The following is a 16,777-nucleotide window of genomic DNA, read 5'->3' as shown; positions in this document are numbered from 1 at the left end:
CCTTTCTTTCCTCTAGTATCTCAGTAAGTTCCGAGACAAACTGAATAGCAGAGGCAGAGCCCAATATCCCCCAAACTATAATCCAGGATGGATATTAACAAAGATGACACAATACACAAATTTTTAAATGGCCAAAGACTGGTCAGATTGATGACATCATAGGCAGTGAGTGGCCTTCTCAAAAGGAACCTGCTTATACATGTGTGCCTATGATTTATGAATAACTCGTGCTGTGGAGGGGGAATATTCTCCTAGGCTGTTTTGAAAACATATACGAGGGGGGCCTCAAAAAGTTAATGGAAAAAGGAAACTTTTCGCCGAGTTTTTGGAAGCTCCCTCTCATATAAATGTTTTAAAAGGTAGCAAAGTTCATCAGACGCAATGACCCATTTTCTGCTCATATACAACTCTGGAGGTTCCCTAACTCCTGTGGGCACAGCAGAGAATCCAAAATAACATTATTGTTAACCTGAGAAACACATAATCTGAAAAGCAAATCATCTGCATTCACCCTCTACCCACCCCCCCCACCCAAAAAAAAAAAGTTATGGAACCTACTAATACATTACTTGGGGTACCTACTGGTTTCCATGATCCGTCACTGCCATCCTAGTACAACGCCCTCGATACTTCATGCATTCTCTTTACATTCTGATGACTTCTTCCATCACATCAGCCCGTGTGGAGAGTCAACCTGGCCTCTATTCACACCATACAAATGTACACACTTTCAGACTCACCCTACAAACGAAAGTGCTCAGAGATGCTAACCAGGAGGGAGGTGGAGGATGGCAGTCAATCCAATAGTGTTCCACTCCCGGCATCACAGTTAGGAAAATAAAGATGGTTGAAAAGCTCTTTGGACTTCCTCTACACCAGCGACTCTCAACATGCAGTTCCTGGACTAGCGGTACCAGGATCCCTGGGAACTAGTTGGATATGAGAAGACTCCAGCTCTAGAATCTGAGACTTTTGGAGAGGAGGGCAGCAGTGTGTCTTGAAACAAGACCTCCACGCCCTTCTGATGCTCACCGGAGTCTAGACTGACTACACAATTCCAAAGCCTTAAAATAGAACACTTTGTAGCCAGACACTTGGTCTTCACAGTTACACAATGTGAAACACAAGCAATCTGTGCCCAGCACCTGCTCATGAAAAACAAAATCTCTCTTATAAAATCAAATCGTTTTTCAAAAGTCATATTAATTTCCCCTCCTCTAAATCTATGGTAGGTAGTCACATGCTAGTATATAAAATACCACAGGGGCCTCATATGTGAAATGCGAAAAAATATCTAAAAAGACTTCCCAGAAACCATGAAAATTCTATGAACTCATAGACTTTTATAAAATGTACTATGTTTTATGCTTAGTATTTGTATCAAAATAAAACCTCTGTTGAACAAATTGTAAATAAAGTCTGGTCTAACACTCTGATTACTAAAACTATATGAATGTCTCTAGATCTTCAGGACACTCCAGCTTCAGAACCTTTTATTATCACTGCCCAGAGAGCTGGGTTAGGATCAAACTGCACTCATGTTTCTAAGTCTAGATTCTTCTGTTAGGTACCTCACTTCAAAAAAGTTGGAAAAACACGCAAAAGTGATTCTCTCTTTAAAATTCACTCCAAGGTAGATTTGTTCAATCAGCTCAACAAATTAAATGTTACATTAGAATTATTTTTTGGTTTTCATCTATTTAATCTGAGATTCTAGTTTAAAGTAATGACCTAACACCTTTTCCCAAATGTGTTAAAATAAGAATTTTAAACATTAGAGTCACTCCTTCTAACAACGTCTCAAATTGCTAATTAAACAGATATGAAAGGAATAAGTGTGAATTTAGCAGCTTTACGGGAGCAGCTCAGCAAACAGATATCTGGCCTCAAGTCGGTGGGCAATGTGAGAGCCCATCAAAATGAGTGCTTTGAAGACTAACATGCCACCTTGTCTTTAAGGATGGCATCTTGATAACGTGCAGCAGGCGCCACTATATTTTGAGCAAGGTCATAGTTAGGACATTATCCATTTTTCTAATTTCAGACAGCCAAGAATGGAAAAGAAAAATCAGATCCATTAAAAGTTTACGTAGAAACACAGGAAGACATATAGACAATAATGTCCGGGAAATCAGAGAAAGCAAACAAGTACCCTTGAGGACCTAGAAGGAAAAAGATCAGAGACTAGTCTAAATATTTTAAGGCAGCAATCTGTGTCTTTCATTATATTTAAAGTTTTTACCTTGTATTTTTATAGTTTTTTTTTCTGGGATTCCCTTTTTAAAAACAACTCCAGTATAAAACAATGCTAAGTAAAACCGGTGTCTATTTTTAACTGAATAAATTGGTAAATCTAAGTTTCTCAAAAACTGTAGTTAAAATATGTAGATCTGTCTTGAAGTTGTTTTTCACTCCCTGTTTCTCCTTGCGCCATAGTGGCTACAGTTACATTCTTATCTGCTTATAGCTTTGCTCTTGAGACATATATACATAAAAAATACTAAATGTGTAAAATCAATGACATTAGAGTAAAAAAAAAAAAATTACTATATAAGAATTATCCCTAAGTTAGGAAATTGTTTTTGCTTTCTCAGCAACTTCTGTGCTTCCCCAAACAAGGACACTCTTTTCACAAATAGGACTTGGAGACGGTTAGCTTTTAATTAGGTAATGCTTTCCCTTATTCTGCAGTTCTTACAACTGAAAAGACCATTCATGTTTACACTGAATCTGAACTTACTCTAGAAACTCCGAAGAAAACCCCCCACATGAAGTAGTCTGCTATTTCACATAGAAAACGACCTGGATAGAAAGCCAGTCTGTGTGACGAAAAACAGACTAAGACCATGTTAGTTTAAACAGTCAATAATTAACTACTGATTAAATCAAAACAAAGCTCGGCTGTAACAATTTGGCAAAGCCCATGCCAAAATGGCACCGGCAACGTCTGAAAAGCACACCAGAAAGTCTCCATGTTAAACTGAATGAGGCTCTTCAAATTTTAACAAAAATTCATTTTTAGATCAGGGTTTAAAAAAAAAAAAGGATGAATTATTCTATTTTACAAACTCTACCATCCAAAATAATTTCTTTAAGGTAAAAAAAAAAAAAAAAAAAGGAAAATCTCAAGTAGCACTGAAATTAAAACACAAAATGAATATAAAATTTTTCTGTCAAGAAAGAAAACCTCAGAGTGATAAAAAGAACAAAGAATTGCAAAGACAGCATGTGAATAATGTACCTCACGCAGAAAAAATCTGTTCTGGAAGGAAATGAACTTGGTAATTAATACTTAGTATTATCCGAGGGTTATCGTCAAGTTTTCTTTTAAGAAATAAAACGTTCATGGAAAAATGGAACTGAAAGATAGTGGAATTTCCCCATGAATTTTTAAAACGTCTCCCCCACCCCCACAAATAAGTTTTACCGAAGCTCTAAGCTCGAAACTACAATATAAAGTTCTAATTTAGAAGTCCCATTTGTGGGTGCTTAATACCTAAATATCATCAGCTGTATTCAGAAGTCATGTCTTACTTTAATGGAAACTTGCAGTGAGTCTCACAGTAAGATTTGCTCAAAACCACTTACAAGCCACTATGGGTACATAAGGTATCTTTAAAGCGCAGTTGGAAAGATGGCATAAAATAATGATGAGGAAGAGTAAGTCTGGTGAAGAAAATCAGAGACACAAGAAACCAATTAGTCTAAATGGCTAACGGACCACATGAACACCAATCTGCATGACCTTGAGACCAGAGAAATAGATGTTGCCCCAGCTAACCAACTGCTGACCACTCTGAAAATGATCACAATAGGAGATCTCTAGATAGAGTGGGCAAAAAACATAGAAGAAAATTCAAAATCATAAAAAAGACCAGGCTTACATACAGGTCTGATGCCCCATACTTTGGCCCTTAGTATTCCTTTGAAGTCTGGAACTGAACTCACCCTCATGGCTCAACTTTCAGTTAAACAACAGACATACATATAAGGTGTGTCAAACAACAGACCATACATGACCAGTGGGCAACATGTGTCTAGGGGTAAAACTCAGAAGGCAGAAAGGGATGGGAATGGAAAACATGGGAAGGCAGAGGGAAGTGTGCCGCCACGTTGTGGGGATTGCAGCCAATGCCATGAAGCAAAATGTACACGAACTGTTGAATGCAAAACCCATTTGGCTCTGTAAACTTTCACCCAAATCACAATAAAAAGTTAAATTAAAAAAGGAAAAAAAGCTAAGTTTGTCAGAGGTTAAATAATCATTCAATGCAGACTGGAGAGTATGTGATGGGAACAATACTGTGTCCTTGACTAGCTGTGGAGACCTGAAGGAAGCAAGGAACACTTAGATGAGTACAACACAAGAGTGGACTGGTAAGTAGGCATTATTGAAAAGTTTTTATAATAACTGCTTATAATTGGGATGTCACAACTTCACAGCTTCTCTATCCATTCTTGATATATGGGGGGAGCTGGGATGGGGGTGCTTCAAAAAGTTTGTGGAAAAATTCCACTATCTTTTAGTTCCATTCTTCCATGAGCTTTTTGAAGCCCCCTTCTATTTATTCGAGACATAGTAAGGTGGTGGAGTGTGCCCGTGGTGCTTTAACTAAATATAAATATAAATAATTTAAAAGCAGGAGTTTTTTAAAGGTTCAAGTATGAAAATCAGAAAGTTAGACCATTACTTCATAATGAGGGGTTTTCCTGAAAGTCTTGATGTTACAGTTTTGTCTTCATGTTATTAAAAAGCCTCTGAACATGGATCAAGTCTGTGCTGCAATCTTTTGTATTCTGGAGACGAGATCGTCAGCACCCGGAAAATGATTTCTCAGAGTCACCCTCACATCAGGGACACCTCATTTCCACGTGGGCTATGTCTGGAGTTTCATTACACAGTTGGAGATACAGTGCTATAAGGCAATTACTTTTTCTTCTGGTCTTCTGACTAAAGTTATGTTGAACAAAACTGAACCTAGTACAATATAGTGATGTCTTATCATAGCAAAGGTAAGGCTCACTGGCTCCAATTCCCAGCTGTGATCCATACTAACCATCAGCACATCTGATGTCTGTCTCCAGACCTGCAGGCCATACTGGGGAGCCACGTGCAGATGGTCTACCCTCTGCATGAAGGAAAGAGGCAACCCTCATGTGTCCTGGAGCTCAGGGTCTCTCACAGAAGGTGCTCTGTCATCCTAAACTGTGACTAAACTCTGAGGAAGAGAGAATGGTTTCTCTTTAGCTCTGCCATTTTCAACCCCATTTATAAATGAACAGGATGGCCTATTTAAAAGTAGTCCTCTAAACACCAAAAGAAAAAGGAAGAAAAATGAATTCTGAATGGATCACCAGGAAGGTTGGGTTTATCCATAGTAATTCCCAGACTCATTTAAAAAAAAAAAAAAAAAAAGTTATATAGTTTCAAGAACCTTCTGAAGTATAAAAGTCAGACTACTTGATCAGGAAAGGTGATAAGGACATGCATCGCTTCAAAATTATGACAAGACCACAAGTTTTAAGCAGGTAAATGTTTTCCTTTGGATTTTACCAAAGTTCATTCAAAACAATTTGTAGATTATAGAATATTTAAGATACCTATTTAAATCTTATATTTTTATACAAGTTCAGTGGGGTTACTTTAGAAGAACTGAAAGACATGACAAACAAGGGTCATTTTCTGCCCCTGATTAAGATGAATTTTGATACATCTTTGACAAACATAGTATTTCTTCTTTAATGATGTTCCTCAAACAAAACAGTTAGCAAAATATTTGAATTTCCATGTATAATGTCACATTTTAATGTAAACATCAAATAAGGTACCAAAATTTTTACTGAGGGGGAAAAAAAAAAAAACCTTAAAGCGGCACAAGTCTTTATACCACTAGGAAAGGGAAAAAAGCCAGATAACAAACATTTACACATGCATAGTGAGGGGGAGGGGAAGGATTTTACTAAATTCACGCATTTTTAAAATAGTTATCAAGTCTACTAAGCACCAACAATCCTAAAAATTTTTCAACTTCATGATTTGTTTAAAAAAAACAAAAACAAAAAAAAACCACTATCAAATTAACAATAAAAACAAGCTTGAAGTATAGCTTGTCTAAAAAACAAAATTAGTATGCCAGTGTTTTTTTTCACTTTTCAAAAAAACAGCGGCCTACTAGGTATACCTGCAAAGACTGCCTTTAACTCTCTCCTGTGGTGGATGGAGGTTACAACAGCTCATCATATGGATTCTAAAACGATGACGTTTTAGAATGCAGCATCCTGTCACCAAAAACAAAAACAAAAAACAAAAAAGCTGATAAAACTTAAAGTATTTAAGAAGATGCTGCCCCTTTATTTAAAAAAAATTTTTAAATGAATTTAAGCAAAAATAACATACATTTGTACATCAACTGGCCATTTCTGGTACAGAAAAACCCAGCATATGGTAATATTATTGAATAAATGTAAATGCTACTTACAATTTTTTTTTTTCTTTTTAAATACATTTTAGACAAACTTTTTTCCTCTTTTTTTTTTTTTTTTATAGTTGCACAATTAACCTCTTAGCTGCTAGCTTGATGCAAACATATGTAACAATACACAAATTTAAAAATATTTTTTATTCTACATAAAAGCTGTCAAAATTCTGACACATCAAAAATGCAAAATAATGGAATATACTTTAAAAAATTAGTTGCAAGTCTAGCAGCAAAGCAATTAAGTGAGAACATATTTCATATTAAAAACAAAGGGAACTGTGCATCTATAGATGAAGTCCAGCTATTTGAATTCTACTGGTACAAACAGAAATAAAACATTTTCCCTTGAGGAAAAGAGTGCTTATTTAAAATAGGAGTAAAAGCCATTGCTGCTCGAGGAGCTGCCCAGGCTGAGTTCCTGGAACAGAGACAGAGGGTCACTATTCTTCTTCGTCTGCTCAGGCGGGGGTCTGGGCTTGGGGGGTGCCCGCAGAGCACTGGCATAGGACATGACGGGTTTGCTCCCCACAGAGCTCTGTTGACTACTGCTGTTGGTCGACTCCGCGAGCTGCTTGTTGGGCATGAGGGGGGGAAACTGGCCAAGATGCTGCAGCACGTTATAGTTGAAGGAACTGGACAACTCCAGATTTTCCGACTTCAGCTGATCCTCAGGGGGTTTGACAGTCTTGGGAGGAGCTAAAAGCAGAGAACAGGAACATTGCTGTCAAGGGAGGTGGCAGTGACATTCATGCATCTTATTCACTGGATGTCATGATGGGGTTCTCGGGGGCAGCGGAAGCACCATCTACCACATAATGCTGAAATCACATTGCAACTCACTTCTCTTATCTTCTAGACATACTCACAAAAGGATTCACCACAAGAACTGGAACCACTAACAGATAAGAACTAAAGGTCTTATTTCAAGGCTTGCTAAAAAATAATGTAACTTACAACTGTATCATTTGTCAATATTATATATTATATAATGTCATGTTGTTGTTAAGTGCTGTGGAGTCAATGCCAACTGATACTGATGCTGTATAGGGTTTCTGAAGCTGTAAATCTTTGTGTGTGTGTGTGTTTTTTAATGTTTTATTGTGAATTATGTGATAGTTTACATGGGAGAACATCAGCTCTACATTCATCCTATACTATCATTGCCATGGTTACAATCCCCTCCATGCATCATCAACCAACCAAACTGTATACCCTGCAAGCCTCCCCCCCCCTTTTCCTACCCCCACCCCCCCGGGTCATCGGCACACAGCCCCTCTCCCTCTCTGGGTCTGGAGTCCCCAGCTGCTCCATCTCTCCACCTCACGGTTTCTGCCTTCATCTCTGGCATCCCTGTTACTCTGGGTAGGGTCCCGCTCTCTGCTCTTCTCCCTTGATGGTCCCAGGGCCCTCCACTTATGGACTGAAAAGTCAACCACTCCCCTCCCTTTTTTTTTTTTTTAAGTGTTTTATTGTGAATTATATGATAGTTTACATGGGAGAACATTAGTTTTACATTCATTCTATCATTGCCATGGTTACAATCCCCTCCATGCATCATCAACCAACCAAAGGGTATACCCTGCAAGCCTGCCCCCTACACTATCTCCCCCCTCCCCTGGTCTTCAGCACACAGTTGCTCTCCCTCTCTGGATCTAAAGCCCCCAGCTGCTCCATCGCTCCACGTCATCATCTCTGCCTCCATCTCAGGCATCACTGTTTCTCTGGGTAGGGTCCCGCTCTTGGCTCTTCTCCGTTGATGGTCCTAGGGACCTATGCTCCTAGACTGAAAAGTTAATCACTTCCTTCCTTGCTATAAAATGTCTACCTTTATATTTCCAACCTTCACAATCAGTCCTGATAACAATTATTCACTCCTGTATCACAAGAGACCCATCTGCATTTCATTTCATCAACTCCGCCTAGGCAGATTGGATGCTACTCACTGGAGATTCTGCCTTCCTCCAGGCCCCCTGTCTCCAGGTTCCCTCGTGGAAGCTTGGAAACCAGTCACTTCTTGTCTTTGTTGCCCCCCGCCCCCCATTTTGGGTAGCCAATGTCCAAGTTGCCCATCCCTGTCTACTCTGTGTGTGGAGGAGGTGGGAATGATTCTTGCTGTAAGAATTTGTTCCCTCTTTTGACCTACTGCTTCCATAGTTATAGGTCAAGTTCATCAAATTGCATCAGATTATTCTTTTTTTCCTCTTCTTTCTTCTTCTTTGAGCTCTGATCATCCAGTCATTGAAGCCAGGTCAAGTGGGTATTATCTGCAAGTGTGGGTGTTCTTGTGCATATGCTCTCTCTCTTTTTATCAGCTGAACACTTCACTCTCCATATTGTAGGGCTTAGCTCGCCACTTCATTGTTGTTTTTCCCTCACTTCCCCTTATCAGTGACGAGCGTGGTCACTAATCAGAGCGTGTATTCCCATTGAGTCTTAGTCTTCGAAGGGGGTTTGCACTGAGGGGACCTGATCACTTGCCTTAATGTTTCCTGGGCAAGCAGCTTGTTTGTTCTTGTAGTAACAGTGGGTCAGCCTCTATTGTTTTGTATTTTTCCTGAAGGTCTTTCAAGAAGTTTCTTCTATTCTTCTAGCCATTCCAGGCTGGTCTGCTCGTCCTTTCAAGTGGAAATTTCCCATCTCTGGAGATCTGGATATGGTTCAGGCTTCTACCTATAGTCTTATGTATTGCAGAGGCTCCGCAGGAAGCCTCCTTCACTGGGCACGTTGTAGCCCCATTTTAAGTGTTCTAATCACTCCCCTCCTTTTGCTACAAAACGTCTACCTTTACATTTCCAACCCTCACAGTCAGTCCTGATAACTATTATTCACTATTGTACCACATGAGTGCTATCCGCATCTCCTTTCATCAGCCTCACCCAGATAGACTGGATACTACTCAGTGGAGATTCTGCCTTCCTCCGTGGCCTCTGGATCTAGGTTCCCTCTTGAAAGCTTGTACGCCAGTCACTTCTTGCCTTTTTAGGTCCACCCCCCTTTTTGTGTAGCCAATGTCCAAGTTGCCCATCCCTGTCTTAAAGCTATAAATCTTTAAGGGAGCAGAAAGCCTCATCATTCTCACACAGTGCGGCTGGTGGGCTCGAACCATAGACCTTGTGGTTTTCAGCCTACTGCTTATCTTCTAGCGTGACCATACTCCCAGGGTTATGCTACAATTATATTAACTGCTGACAGTATGAAAATGGGAATTGTCTTAAATAAAAATCAGCTGTATATGCAGACTTCTAATGAAAACAGTTCTTATTAGTAATCTAAGTAATAGTAAATATTGGATCACATTTGTTAAAAACGCTTGTAATATACATAAGTAGCTCCATAATAAGGTATACCTTATATTACTATTGTGGTTAAGTCCGTTGAGTTGGCTCTGATCCATAGTGATCCTGTATAGGGTTCTGAGGAGCAGCTGGTGAGCTTAAACTGTCAATCTTGTGGTTCAAACTAACTCTGCAGTACAGCTCATTAACCCACAGCACCACACCAGAAAACTAACAATAACAACCAAATAGTGTGAACCATTTCATGTCACTTCCTTTAATTGGCTTCACTTTAAAGCTCTTTGAAATTTGACTGCACCCTTCCAAACCAATTTTATTGTTCACTAAATTTCACTATTATAGCTTGTTGTCAAATATTGCTTTTGTTTTCAATCTCTTTAAAATTTCAATAACACTTCATTGGCTTATAAGCATAATACATATTCACTGGGGACAATTTGGAAAATACAGAAAACTCCAGAGAAGAAATTCATCTTCCCAAATAGCAAACAAAAGCCTCAAACTTGGTGTACTTTTCCCCTTTGCACATAATGCAAACAGCAGACCGTCCTGGGGTTCCAAACGAGAGGCGCTCCTAACTGCATTTTCATGGTGCTTACTAGCCTTACTTTAGCGCAAGACCAAGCTGCATGTGGATTTAAGGAAAGTGACTGGGATGAAGAATTTGCTGCGATCATTTCAAAGCAGGGAGCAGAACCAGTTCTTCCTCGTTCAGTCACGACCAAGGAAGCGCAAGGATAGCAGGTGCCCCGTTCATTCAACCATGGTGGCTGACCAAGGCACTTTGAATGTGTGTTACTTTCAGGACTTCGAACCAGTTCAAAACTGTTTGGTCATGGCTAATGAAAACGAGGGTAAAATATGTCTTGCACTTTGGATTTTGACCCAAGTAGGAAGTAGGCAGTGAAGCCCCACTCCATGATGGTGGCGGCCGATGGCGCCTCTTTGAATATGTGTCAAGGCATCGTTGGTCACCATCTTTGAGTCAAAATCCAAAGCACAAGATGTTTGGTTGCTATGCCCTTGTTTCTGTCGGCCAGGAGAGAAGCATTTCGCAGCCCTGGAGGCTCTGTAGCCTGACACTCATCCAAACTCCTGCAAGAGGCTTCTGAAAGGGCTTCACTAGGCTTCTCCCAATCTCCCATTCCAGGGGCTTTGATCCTTGTTCCAATTACAGCGATGAATTGCAAACATTTGGGTCTGTTCTTTTTCACTTCCTTGGCCAACACAGAACCGGTTTAAAGCCCTACATTAGAGAACAAATATGAACTATCTGTAAGTTGGATGGTTGTAATCTGGGGAATGTGTATATTTCATAATTTATTTAAATAATCTGTCATTTTTAGAAATTTTAATTATAGTCAGTTTTTTTTTACATTTATCAATTGTGATATTATCATAAATAAACGTTCTTAAATATTCACAACTATTTCCTTAGAAGAAATTACTAGAAATATAATGGCTGGATAAATGTACAATGAAAGCTTTTGATAACTATGGCCAAACTGCCCTCCAGAGACATAATGCCCATTTATACTCATAACCACCCATTTCTGAGAGTGTGCATTTCCCTCAACCACTGGCGTTAGGTGATCTTCCCTAAGACTCAGCCTATCTAACATGTGAGTACTATCCTGCTGCAGTTTTACTTTGTACTTCTTGGATTATTGGTGCTTACAGACGGTTCCCCTATGCCTACTACTCATTTGCAGGCTGCCTGATGTAACGTCTGTCCATTATTAGACTCTATCCCACTGCTTGTTTTTAATATCATTTTATAGGTACTTTGTACGTGTAAAGAATACTCATCCTTTGCCATACATTGCAAATATTTTTGCCTCCTTTTTGATTATCCCTTGAATTCTATTTAAAATATTTTCACTTTGTCATAAATCTATGAACATTTTCTTTTATGGAGTCAGATAAGTATTTATTCCGCATTTCCCCCAAATCTTTGATAATTTTAAGCTTCTGATTAAGATCTTTGATCTATCTGCAATTTTTTAGTATATAGCATAAGGTAAAGATCAAACTTTGTTCATTTGTTTATTTTCCCCCTGAATGGGTACAGAATTGAACCAATATCATTTACTGAATCATCTCTCTCTTTCATGCTGATCTTTCTTTTATTATAAACTCCATGCTTTGCACAGTTGACTCTGTCTCTGGGTTGCCCATAGGACTGTTTTAGTTATTGTGGTATTATCTTGTCTGCCATTCGAAATTTTTCTTCCTGCCTGCTCCCTGGTTGATCTCTCCAGACCATCAACATAAGTAGACAGACCTTGGTGATCCTGTTTCGTCGTCTACTCCTGCTTTCTCATAGGTTGCTTCTATTTACTGGAATCTGGCCATTAATCTTTCCAAAGCCTGAAACTGCAATCTCTATGCAATTCAACAAACATTTATTGACGAGTTACTATCTATTCAAAGAGCTCTGGTAGTGTAGTGGTTACAAATCTGGCTGCTAACCTCAAGGTCAGCAGTTCAAAACTACCAGCTGCTCCACAGGAGAAAGATGAGACTTTCTGCTCCTGTAAAGATTTGCAGCCTCAGAAACCTTGTGCAGGGTTCACTATGAGTTGGAACCTACTCCACAGTACTTAACAACAACAACAACTATCTATTCGATGCTGTTCTCATGATTTCATTGTGGAGACAATAAACAAACCGGCAACATGGTTAAATGGCAACAGGAGAGGCAGACGTCAAATGCCAAATGAACGTCAATGAGAGCACTGCATAGGGGATCCCAGGAGACTGACTTGTAATTTAAGATGTTTCTCAAGAAATTCAAATAGAGTATGGGTGTATTTATGTCAGTCTTTCAAAATGGCAAAGTAACTCCAAGCAAAATACAACAGCTTGTCAAGGGAGAAGAGCATGAGTGGAATGGGCTTCTCCTATCCAGAGAAACAGCGAAAGGAGGCAGAAATGAGGACCTGGAGAAAGGGAGCAGCTGAAGACTCTAGACTCATGGAAAGAGAAAGGCTGTGTGCTGGTGGCCAGGATGTGCCCTTTGGTTATTTAAATCATTATATATTCTTGAGTGTTTTTGTGTACATTCCCTCCCGCCCCTCTAAAAAAACCAGAGGGAATAGAAGTAAATACTGTTGACCGATGATGAACAGAGGAGACTGTAATCACTGCAATGAAACGATGAGTGTAAAACTAATGTTCTCCCATGTAAACTATCACTCAACTCACAATTAAAATTTAAAAAGAAAACAAAAAACACAAAAGCACACAAAAGTTTACACATAAACAACTCATTATCATCGAGTTGATTCCACCTCATAGCGACCCTGTAAGGCAAAGTAGAATGGCCCACAGGGTTTCCAAGGCTGTAAATCTTTATAGATGTGGACTGCCACATCATTCTCTCACAAAGGGGCTGGTAGGTTCGAACCATCAACTTTTTGATTAGCAGCCAAGGGCTTAACCACTGTACCACCAGGGTCCTAGCTTACACATAGCAATGAATGTTTACAGATGAAAATGACAATGTCTCTTGCTGGAAACAAAACCAAAAAAAATTTTTTTTGTCCCATCAAGTCTACTGTTCTAAAAATATGTCTATAAGAATTATACTCAAAAACAGGTCAGTTACAGAAACAATGAATTCACATTTCAAAGATGAACAAAATTAATGCAAAATACAAAGGTTGATGTTACCAGGGCAGAAATTCACCACACAAAGACTGCAGACTTGGCTACAAACACCAGTATCTGAGGCCTACAAAGATTAAGGCAGTAAAGATCTCAAAAGATACAATTAGTTTCCCCAGGCTAATGTGCTGGACTGCAAAGTCAGTTTGAACCACAAAGTTGTCAGGTCAAGTTCACCAGTTGCTCCTTGGAAACCCTATACTAGTACTAGGTCACTATGGGTTGGAACCGACTCGATGGCACTTAACAACAACAACAACATGAAAAATATAATAGTGAATAAAGGAAAGTTAAAAGTGCATTTTATTGGAGGCAGGGTTTGATGGTGGCTAAGGTGGAGGTACAGTGAGGTTCACTGTCAGCAAGACCACAGAATACCAGGCAAAGCTGATTCAGGGCAGAGCTCCAAAACTCAGAACCACATATCTAGGAATATTTTAAAGGCTTACAGCTAATGGAACTTGTAGCAAAAGTAAGAAATCGTGTACTTTTGAATCTGCCGGGCTCAAAGGCCTGGAGCCAACAACTTGGGCGAGACCAAATGGCAAGACCAAGCGGGGGAACAGACACACCATGGAAAAACATGGCGGGAACCTCGGAGCAAAGGTGGACAATACACTTTGTAGGTTTTGCTTTGTTCTGATTTTCTTTTTTTTGGGATCTGTTCATTGGTCCCCCACTGTTTGCGCACTTCCATTCTGGTGACTAGAGGGGGTACCTAAGCAGGTGGACACCGTGACCCTCACCACTGGTGGGTTCTTCTGCCATGCATGCGCACAGATACTCTCCACTCTTAGCCCAAGAGCTGAACTATTTTGTTTGTTTTTATAAATACAGAAAAGCCAGAACAAGGGACGTGGAGAGGGAAAGAGTTTAAAAACAAAACAGGCTGAAAATTAAATTAAATCCTGAGGTATAGCATAACAACCAACAGTGGCATCTTGAAATCTCTCAGGCAGCTCTGAAGGCATGAAGCTGAAAGAGGACATTTAAAGTCATACTCACATTAGGCTACAGCTTTTTTTTTTTCCCCCCTTTTCTTCTCTCCCTCCTCTCCCTTTTCTGTGATTATGGACTACAGTATCCAGTCTAGTTTTTTGTTGTTTTGTTGTTGTTGTGGTTGTTGTTGTTTTGCTGTTTTATGTTCCCCCTTCTACTACTGGGGGACTCTTTGTCTTCTTATATTACCCAAGAAGAGCCAGCAACTGGCTGCCATACAGTCAAGCTACAATCACACTCTATAAAACACCCAAACCCAGGCAAGATCCAATACCAACTGCCATATACTAGGGAGGCAGACAACACTTGTGAAAGTTACTCTGAGTTAAGCAATAAGAAGAGTGAAAAGGGAAGCCCACATCCTGGATCACATCTACCGGGAAGCAATCAGAAAGCATAAAAAATACCAAAACACATACTCAATTAAGTATTAAGACCACAGATAAACATTAAACATACCCAAGAAGCAAAAGCAGATGACCATATCAGCACATGTCCAGAAACAACATAAAATGTCTGAGACAAATGACCTAGAGATAGACCTGGACTCCATTCTAGAAGGAGGGCAGGCCTTGGAAACACCTGAGAAGGAATTCAGAAAAATGATTATAAAATGTTTCAAAACACTTTACAATGGAGTTGAGAAAAAATAAGGAAGCAGTCAAGAAAGCACTACAGGAACAATCAAATGATAGATACAGCATTGGAAACAATTCAAAACCTACAGAAAGAGGTTCAAATGATCAATAATACAATATCAGAAATAGACAATACACTGAAAGGGCAAAGGAATAGAACAGAAGAGATGGAAGGCAGAACCAATGAGCTGGAAAACAAATCTCTCAATACCACTAAGATAGGTGAGCAAACAGAAAAAAGGATAAAAACATCTGAAGTCGGTCTAAGATTCATGTTGGACAACATGAAGAGGAATAACGTAAGAATTATTGGCATTCCAGAACAGGAAGAATCACACAAGTCCACAGAGGAAATAGCTGAAGAACTGCTGGAAGAAAATTTCTCTAACAAAAGTGAAAAGATAAACATTCAAGAAGCTCAATGGACCCCAGTAAGGATAGACCCCAAAAGAAAATTACCGAGACATATCATAGTCAAGCTCACCAAAATAAAAAATAAGGAGACACACCTGAAAGCAGCTAGGGAAAACAGAAGTGTTACATACAAAGGCAAGTAAGTCAGATTAAGCTCAGATCTCTTAGCAGAAACCATATATATATAAAACCCTGAAAGAAAAAAAAAACAAACTGCTGACCAACATTCCTTTATCCAGCAAAGCTATCAATCAAATATGATGGTGCAATCAAAACATTCCAGGATAAACAGAAGCTAAGGGATTTTGCCAAAGCCAACCCTGCGCTACAAAATATCCTAAAGGGAATTATGTGGACTGAGAACCAACAAGAACAGACAACAACCAGAGATTGACATACGTGGCAGCACCTCCCAGAACTCAATCGACAGATGGATGAGTTGAGAACAGAACAAAACTTTAAGAATAAGCTCAGAGAATCTGGGAGGTCAGTCTATGATCAAAACAATTACAATGTAAAAGAAGGTAAACATGTAGGTACAGAGACCCAGATGGTGAGATGATCAGGTAGATTAGGGGATAAAATAGACTGCACTAAATGGAGGGAAAAGTTAACAGACTATAAGCTAACCTCAAAGAAAATTAACACTTCACAACATACCAAGAAAATGAAAATCCAAGAAGAACATGGAAACATTAAAACTATGGGGAAACTGACAAGAACACAAAAATCATGAACTCAGCAAAGGAAGACACACAGAACAAAGAAAGCAGCAGTACCACAAAAACATAATGGCAGCAATTAATCCATACCTATTGATAATTACACTGAATGTAAACAGATTAAATGCACCAGTTAAGAGACGGAGGGTGGCAAAATGGATAAGAAAACAAGATCCTTCAATATGATGTCTGCAAGAGACACATTTCACACATAGAGAGAGACAAAAACAGATTAACAGTCAAAGGATGGGAAAAAAATATACCAAGCCAATTGCAATAAAAAGCAAAGAGGAGTAGCAGAACTAATCTCTGATAAAATAAACTTTAAGGCAAAAACCAGCATAATAGATAAAGATGGACATTTTCTCATGATTAAAGCAACAATTGAATAAGATGCCATAACCACAATAAATACCTAGCTCCCAATGAAAGAGCTCCAGAATATATAAAGCAAACTCTAAAAGATCTGAAGAAAGAAACAGACTAATCTACAATAACAGTGGGTGATTTTATTTATTTATTTTAAATGTTTTATTGTGAATTATATGATAGTTTACATG

General features: G+C 39.1%; 1 protein-coding gene across 2 annotated transcripts in view; it reads right to left on the bottom strand.

Moving 5' to 3' along the window:
* Window positions 1-6,543: 6,543 nt before the first annotated feature.
* HELZ (helicase with zinc finger) overlaps window positions 6,544-16,777 on the bottom strand; it is a 248,474-nt gene continuing 238,240 nt past the window's right edge. Inside the window, exon 33 of one of the 2 annotated variants that reach the window (XM_006833595.1) lies at window positions 6,544-7,175. In XM_006833595.1, coding sequence (XP_006833658.1) covers window positions 6,841-7,175 — 335 coding nt within the window. In that variant the 3' untranslated portion in view covers window positions 6,544-6,840. The remainder of the gene's footprint in view (window positions 7,176-16,777) is intronic. The other variant, XM_006833594.1, reaches the window with a different exon arrangement.

This window comes from Chrysochloris asiatica, unplaced genomic scaffold (genome assembly GCF_000296735.1).
Source record: "Chrysochloris asiatica unplaced genomic scaffold, ChrAsi1.0 scaffold00007, whole genome shotgun sequence".
NCBI classification, from domain to species: Eukaryota; Metazoa; Chordata; class Mammalia; order Afrosoricida; family Chrysochloridae; genus Chrysochloris; species Chrysochloris asiatica.
Note: the sequence above shows the minus strand (reverse complement) of the source record. Positions and strands in the feature narration are given on the sequence as shown.